Source organism: Papilio polytes, unplaced genomic scaffold (genome assembly GCF_000836215.1).
Source record: "Papilio polytes unplaced genomic scaffold, Ppol_1.0 DF824191.1, whole genome shotgun sequence".
Taxonomy (NCBI): Eukaryota; Metazoa; Arthropoda; class Insecta; order Lepidoptera; family Papilionidae; genus Papilio; species Papilio polytes.
Window position 1 is genome coordinate 939,874 of NW_013525013.1, and position 9,174 is coordinate 949,047.

Genomic DNA, 9,174 nt, shown 5'->3' on the forward strand with positions numbered 1-9,174 from the left:
GCAACTACGTGGAGTGGCACGAGCGGGAGACCAGGAGCAGCGTGCTGAAGGAGCGCCTGTCTCTGGTGTACGTCGCCAGAGCATATCTTACAGCGGTTGCCGTTACTGAGAAGAGAAATTTGGTGTGGGACTTAAGGTACCAGCAATTCAAACACATAAGTTTTAGGTTATTATCTTAATCAAACATAAGTGAATATAGAATTTAGTTCCATTGAACATTATTATAATAATTGAAATATTTTCAGGATAATAATTTAAGGATCCTAATCAGCTCCTATACTTCTTTAAAACAGAATTTAAAGCTTTTTTGCATCTACCCTCATATTTTATCATTATATTTCTTAAATTATAATCTTATCCTGTTAAATTCCAGGAGTCTGCTGGCCAGGGACCCTAAAGGTCGTCTGTCCGCTGGTATCTACTTCCCTCTGAAGTTAAAAGACCAGCAGTTCACAATGTTCTTCGACAACAACAACGGCAAGCAGAGGAAGAAATTGAAGTTTGATACATTTTTGGAATTGCAGAAGGTAATGCGTTAAACTATTTGTAATACTAATTTACTGTAGAATAAAAAAAATATTACTTACTTATTAAAAAAAAAAACTAAATGATACTTTGGTTTTGTATTAAGCAGGAAAGAATTTAATAATGTGTAATAATTTAAAAAGAAACAAGATATTCTAATGGGAACTTAGGAATCCCAAAATGTACTTAGAAGCCATAATCGAGATAGCTTTTTAACTGATATTTAGGCTCCAAAAACTATATACAAATATTTAATAATTTTACAACTATGGGCCATCAATTCCTTTTTACCATATTATTGATTTAGTAAATTATTTTTTAACAGATACCGGACGAGGTGGTGGATGAAGTGGAACAGTGCAACGATCAGCTCCGTCTGAGGGATGGCGAGCTGCTCTCCGTCCTGAAGAAGTTGGCCACCATCATGGCTGACCAGGAATACATGGCAGAACTGTTACAAGTCAATGACAGGATCGTCCAACTCTCTGCTGGCAACTAACAAAAAGAATAAAAACGGGGATATTTACTCTATGATCTATTTATAATCTATGTCATTTAATAATCTGTTACTTAAAAAAATACATTAAACTGAGGGGTATTTTGTAGCCTAGAACTTATAACACTAAATAAGTGGTACAAATTGTATGACGGATTCATAGTGAACTTAGTGCCTTCAAGAATTAGTATTTTTGCACATGTTTAGAGTTTTTTCATATATTTCATAGATAAAATGTAGTATTTTGTGAAACGGCTCTTTAGGGGAAATAAAAAAAATTAAAACCTACATGTAATTTTTTATTTAAATTTTTCTAATAGCAAAAATTCGGTCCAACAATATTGCCAGAGAATTAAATTATTTATTTAACACAGTTTCACCTAGTTTTCCTGGTATGGCATTTTTAATCATAACTAGCTGTCGTCCGCGACTCGTACAACATGCATCCATCCAAACTATCCCATTTTTAAATGTGTTAGTAAAATTTTGTTTTGGCGAAAGAATTTTCTCCCATCGTGCCTGGACTTTTGGGAGTTAATTTTGAATACTTTGGTAATCTGTGATCTAAAATTCAATACCAAGCTAGTTTTAGCATATTCACATAAAATTAACGAATTTTAAGCGTTACTTACACTGCTACTTTTCCTACTATATCGACCGCACCTTATCTCATCAGGACGTACTATTTCCGTTGCTAATAATAAATTTAAATGCCCCATGTAATGACCATAGATATTGGCTAAATTATATTGTTTTGCAGATTCATTGCCTCTTTGTATTAAGAAAAATAAACAGAAAAATAATTACATATTCCCAAGTATTATTACGACTAATATTTTTACTCTTTACGGTCAAGAGATATATGTACATTCTTGTGTTTTCTTACTAACATAACTCTTTGTAGTACGGATCGATATTTTTGATTAAATTACCTTTTGCAATGTTTCACATTTTAATGAAAGAACCTTGGTAAGGCTTTAAAAGTTACATTATCCACTGTAATTTGCCTGATTACTGGTTAGAGTTAATATAAAAGGTTCATTTTGTATTGCCTGAAGATAATTACATAATTAATGTATTCCTTTTGTAATTTTAAATATATCTGATACGTAATTCAAGATAAAAGTTTTTTTTTTAAAACCTTAATGGCTTATTAATATAGTGAATATTTTAAGGAAATAAAAATAGTTCCTGTTTAGATATGTCGTTTGAGTGTGCAGTAAATGTCCATATAATAGCCGATTAAGGTAATTAGCTAATTAGTATTTTAGATTTACTTATTAGTGATTAAAAGACAATACATAACAAAGTAGTATTATTAAAATTAATAAGACAATGGTAATATTTAACAGATTAAAAAAAAAACATGCGCACAAAATAACTCGAATATAAAAAAAACATTGACTAGGTTAAAACGACCGTCACGTGTTCGACAAAACACTATTTACAAACACGTTTTATATCACTTACAAACACACGAAACTAATTGTATTAAATAAAATTTGATAATTCGATAGTCACGTGGTGTTAAAACGTGAGTAACAGCCGCGTGTAACGTTAACATACAAAACCAATAGTTTGTTTAACTCCAGCTATTAGTGTAATTGTATTATTGATGACGTTATCTCATTTCGAAGAATCCGTTTTATCAGTCTAGACGTGCCCCTTTTGTTAATGAAATATGCATGGCTGGCAGACTGCTTACGCGTGATCAGCTGTGCGCAAGGGGGCTGCTGTCATGCGCACAGCGCAACCATCATGGCCGCCACGTTGCACTACTGTCAATATTGCTGACTATTGCGCTATTTTAACAGTTATAACTAGTTATGAAAATAACACATGATAGTATTTTTTCATATTTTTTTTAGCTGTTTAGGTGCTCAGTGGGCCATTTCTAATCAGGATATCTTTAATTTCCTATGAAGCCTAAATGTTTGCATAGCAAAATATACTAATATTAAGTAGATTATGTATTCTACAAAAAATATAATAATGAAAAAACAAATAAACAGCAAATAAATAGCTCAAGAAATAAAGTAAACATCTCAAAATTTTATTTCCAAACATATTAATTTACTTTAACGTAATTACAATTTGTCGTTATAACAGTTTTTAACGGTAGCTATGAAATAGGAATCACTAAACGAAGCAACACTAGCGCTGCTATAATAGCGCGGCGGCAACAGTTTCCAACGATCAGTTTGTGTTTGACATCCGCGAAGGGATAAGCGTTTCGTATAGAGCGCGCCCGAAAGGCAGCGATCTATTTTTCTTTTTTTATTTGGCTTCTAGCCGTTGTATGGGTGAGTGGATATTTGATAAATGCGTGTATTAGCTTCACCATATAACTTTATTTGTGTTTTAAAACATTTTTCTCATACTTTTATTACAAAGAATGTGTTCTCGCGTGGTGTATACGCAAGGAGTTAGATCGTACGAAATGCGGATAAAAATTGTTTTGAGTTAGACGTAAACAATGATCAATTTACCGATGCTGTGATTTATTACTGAAATATCCAACACTTCTTTAAATTTACAAAATAAAACATGTGTCTATGGGAATTATAGTTAATTCTTTATTTTTCTCACGCTCTCTTATACTCATTTTACAATCGTGGCAAGTTTTATTTTTATTTTAAAATCTTAAGTTGTTATTTCTAGACTTAACATATTTTAAACGTATAAATACACGTGTCAAGTCAATAACGTTAAAATTCGCTGCACATTAGACCTATACGATATCGGTTGTAAAATAATGTTTATTCTTCGTGGAAATCTGTGCTAAGTCCGGTTCTCATTGTTAGATTAGTAGCAATGCAGTATTCATGTTTAACATAATTTTCCTGCAGCGGCATTGAATAGTCGAAATTGCCCGAATATAACGCGAAAAAAAACTTGGCTACATGCTTCGTTGACCTATTTCATACTAAGATTTAATAGCCTATGCGGCGTTTTAAAACTCTGGCTTATCTCACAAGTGTGTGTGCTTAGAAAAAAATAATAATAATTTTTTTTATTTCCTTTTTGTACAAATTCATTAAAACGATATTCCTTTTTTTTACGTGTTATCTTCTAGTTGGTAAAGGTGTACTAATATACTATATTTTTTTATTTCTAAGTTCCGTTTTGTAAGTCTGGATTTCCCGCCATTTTTAACCTATCGTTATAAAGAAATACTAACTAGTCAATTTACGAACCGTTATCTTTCAACATAGATAAGGTAAATGTATTTATAATTGCTGATTTATTGCACATTATTATCCATCTCAATATTGAAATACTAGCTTATGCCCGACTCCGCCCGCGTGAAATTAAAAAATAATATAAAAGACAGCCCATGTTACTGACTGACAACGTAGCTTTTTAATGGTGAAAGAATTTTTTAAATCGGCTGAGGAGTTTTTGAGTTAATTTATTACAATCAAACAAAGTTTATTTCTTTATAATATGAGTATAGAAGTAAAAGTATAAAGTATAGACGATTTTAATTCTTTACAGTTTACCTTGAACTAAATAAAGTTAAGATTCTGTCTTCCAAAACCCTTTTTAACACGTCAAACCAGAAACGAGGCGCGTTTTTTGTTTGCAATATCGTGCATTGACTCTTGCAAGGGTTAGTCGACCTTTAACGAACCTATATTGTTTCATTGCGATTTACTATCGAAATGCCCACGTACTTCGAGGCACGGTAATGCGTTTGTAGGCGGTTTTAAAGGTCAGGGTCTATATTTATACACTATTTCTACGTAACGTTCAACTACTCGTTAATCATTATCAGCGTTTACACTCGAACATGAATTAATGAATATTTTTACGCCATCATACTAATATACATATGAAAGTTAAAATTGATTGATGGATGTTTGTTAGAGTTTGTAGCCTAAACTGCTGAACGGTTCTCATTGAAATTTGGCATACAGAGGATAGTCTGGAAGAACACAAGCAGAGAACGGAGGCGAGGTCGAAAGCTAGTTTTTTCTATAAAACTGAATTTATTTGTACCCTGAATCCCGAAAACCTAAAATGCTTATAGAAAGGATCGAGGTTATATTAAAGAATGGTGGACAATTGTCGAGAACTGAAACCATGGTGTTAATTGTCTTTACCCTTATCCAAACTGGGTAATGCCGGCCTATGTTACCAAGTTTTTTTTAATACATAACATAAAAACAAGCGAAATACTTAAAGAATTTGTTCCGTGCTTGGATCGATCCTGTACTGCCGCATTGGCAGTGGCGACATCACAACCGAACGCATTCTACTATGCTAAATGCACGGTCACTAGAAAAAATGTCAACTTTCCTATACAGCTAATTTGAATTAGCTGTATTGGAAAGTTGACATTTTTAATGATTGAATTAAACGTTAAAATTTGTTGGCACAGATCTTTGAGAATAGATTCAAAGTTGGTTCGTGGACTTAATGAAAACTTACAATGGTAAAACTTATAACCCACAAATGTTATAGACATCTGCAACTATTACTGATAAAAGTACATAAAAGTACGCCAGGGGGAGAGAATTCTAATGAGATACACACCCATGGCCGAAAATCAATAATTTGTGCGTGGTACAAACACTGAGGGTTCCAAAGATAATATAAAACCAAAGACAGGATTATGTTCTTTATTCTCAGGATATAAGATTCACTTAGAATGTGCTTGTATATTCAAAAATCCAATTGAGAACAATTGCTGTCTTCAATCATTCCCTGAAGCTTTTTAATTCAAAGTTATAAGCTCTTTGACGATTTTAATTACATCTCTGTTACGGGATTAATTTGGCATCCTTTTGAAGAAGTTGTTTTAAATATATAACCTATTCTGATAAATGTTTGGCAATATCAAAACATCTATAATATTATAATAAAGCGTAAACACACACTTCTTTGTTGCCTAAGATGTCAGCCATTACAGCATATTTTTGAAAAAAATTAATAAAAAGTCCAACACTAACGTCACGTTTTAAATAAGGTAAATAAATTGGATAAAAACCCTAATGTGGGAAAGAGACCATAAGCTGCTGCCAACATCAAGGAAACAATTGATAATTTGACAAATATCAGTAATAAAATAAATTTTCATAGTTTCATGCGGATGAAGCCGCACGGGAACAGCTAGTTTATAATATGTTCATTAACATTCAGAATTATTATTGCCGTATAAAATTTTGTATTTACTAATTAATAAGCTATCCTAAACGTTATATAAAAGTAGTTGACATTTAAATGCATAAAACATACATTTTTAAAAAAGTTAACACAACCATAAAATTTCCAGGAAATAAGGTAAAAAAAAACTTTACCTAGCGTTGACTTAAGACGGCGAGCCTCTAGTTTTGAAGTAAGGCTTCAGTCTGTCTAGATATGCGAAGCTACCACAAGACTAAAGAATGCTAGAAGCATGCTCGAGCATACTATGCGACTTACAATAAGGTCGTTGACACAATACCCTACATCTTGGCACGTGGACACCTTAAATGGAACGTGGCCATAACTTATAGTTATAAAAACATGCATTCACATATAAATTAATCGTTGATTCTTTTTGGGAATCCCATACAAATCTGACTTACATTTACGTCAAGATATGCCTTTCCTTCTCAGTAGTTTCGTAACCTCCATGGCACACTTTCATTTGTTTTGTAATTTAGTTACGAGTAACAGTTTCTCGCTTATTTAGATGAGACATATGCTGTACTAGCTATTGCTCGCAACTTCATCTGCGTGAGATTATAAAAAAAAATATACCTTACTCACAGATTAATTACCTTTCTAACAGTAAAATAATTTTCAAAATCCGCTCAGTAGTTTTTGAGTTATTTCGATATATACAAAAATCCAAAAATCCAATTCTTTTCTCTTTATAATAATAGTATATATTGAATGAAGCCATAACAAACATCATATTTTAGATAACTCTTTATTACATAGAAGTTTTTACTGAAGTATTCAGAGAAAGCTAACTATTATAAAAAAGATACCTGTTTAATCTTACAGCTGATCCACCTCAAATTCATTTATAAAACTGTGTCGCTGCAACCAGTTTTAGTGAACTCGGAAACCGGTTTACACTGGTTAGTTACTAGGTGGACTGCGATTCCTTGGAAGAGATTACCTTCCAACAGTAACGCGAAAGACTCTGGCTTTTCTAAGATCAAGAAAGAGCGCAGAAAAATACCCTTGTTTGTAATATCTCAACAATTCAACAACAAATATATTAAACTGTACATAACAGACCTAAAATATACTAAGTCATATGGACAATAGCACATAACCGTTATTTCTAAAACCAGTTACCAGATTTAACTATTACTCAGTACATGTGAGTCATCACTATAACGCTGCTCTGGTCTTCGTTTACGATTACGGGGATGTTAAAATTCTCAATGAATCATCGTTCCCTGAACTGAAATCCGTTGTATGCTACATAGCTGGCCGGTAACCGACCTTTGAAGCTAAAATACATCGATCTCTGTTTAAAAGAATAATTCAACTCAATTGGTTAGTTTAAAAATAATGAATTTTTTTCTCACCCATACCAAATTAACAAATCGTAAACGTGTCTAAAGCACAAAAAAACAACTGTCGAATATGTCAATCTCAACAGGTGATCGGTGCTCTGTCAATATTGTCGAGTGATTGTAATCCAACCTCAATGGCGGATTGTCTTTCCCGCCGAAATATGACCGCCATTTTGTGACATGATTACGAATGTATCTACCAATATGAACCCTAATTCATAGTGACAAGTATTACTATTGCTTAAAATTGACATTTTTATTATCTGAAAGGATACTGTTCACGAGGTCACTTAGCGTTTTGAAAGTGCAAAGTATCATATTTTAAAACGACCTTTAAAAGAAATAAATTAAATCTTTGCATATGGATTTTTAATTGGTCAGAATAAAAACCGGATATAAACCTGATTCGAAGTACGCTTTTGTCATTTTAGTCCATTGAAGTCGGTTGCAATAATTTCTTTTCAAAGTTATTTACCTTAGCTAAAATATTTCTAATATGCTTGGAAAGATACTGTTATTTCGTTATGTTTATTATTTTCAAAAATATATACATTTTTAAAATATCTAACCAAAAAGTTATATAGGTAAAATAAATCGAATAATAGCTCTTCTAACTATAGGGCTAAGAGCGATAATCGCTTGCCGGAAACAATTATCATGAGGTTATTGTACAAGGTACATTGTTCCACATAACGCTCATTCTCGTCATACATCAGTTTGCACAAGCACAAGCACAGCTGTACAAAGCACAGATAAACAAAACTATACATTCAAACCAAAAACAGAAAAATATAGTTTTTATTCCTGCATTGTTACTTTCAAATTGTCAATCACAACAAAGGTGAAGTTGCCCATTTTTACAACGTTCGTCATAATGATTTCCCGCGTAATATTGTTGAGTGACACGTTTGAAATGAATCATGTTTACAGACAAAGGTATTTTAAATCGAATTAGGTAAATTAAATTATTTAACTTCCTCTTAAAGTAAACGTAAATTTAATACAATTGAAGTAATTTAGATTGTGTAAAACTAGTTCTCGTAAACCATCAAGGTTATTAGAGACTTCAAAAACGCTGCAATCTACTTTTTTATGAATTTAGTTTTGGCCATTACTTTTTTAAAAGGTAAATAGGCACATTACTTATTTTTATCTACGTCCAAAATATATCGTAACAACAGGTTTTTGGCTTCGATAAATAATTTCGTGTAATATGAAATGATGATAGTATTCACGTGTTGCCTTGACGATATGCCGTGATAAGAAATGATAGGAGCACATACATGAATATGCAAACATTTGCCAAGTTTCAAGGCCAAATAGTGGATTGTACATTAAAAAAAGCTGAAGACGAAACGTTTCAACAATAACATTACAGAAACTTACTTGTATTGTTTTAAGCCATGAAGAAATAACATAAAACTAGGCCATGACAAATGAATTCACCATGGGCCATAGCTGACGTCATAGGTTTTTAAGTGACGTAACGCTATATTTCATCATAAACGTCTAATGGAAACAGTGGTATACAAAATGTGGATGTAAAAAACCTAGATTAAATATAATACATTATCATAGCGAGTACACATTCATTGTAGACATGCATAATATATATCGTAGAAATGGCAAATG

General features: G+C 32.3%; 1 protein-coding gene across 1 annotated transcript in view; it reads left to right on the forward strand.

The window, feature by feature from the left end:
- LOC106110697 overlaps positions 1 to 1,309 on the forward strand; it is a 3,158-nt gene extending 1,849 nt beyond the window's left edge. The window contains exons 3-5 of the mRNA XM_013292597.1: positions 1 to 136; positions 374 to 527; positions 851 to 1,309. Coding sequence (XP_013148051.1) covers positions 1 to 136; positions 374 to 527; positions 851 to 1,024 — 464 coding nt within the window. The 3' untranslated portion in view covers positions 1,025 to 1,309. The remainder of the gene's footprint in view (positions 137 to 373; positions 528 to 850) is intronic.
- Positions 1,310 to 9,174: the final 7,865 nt, after the last annotated feature.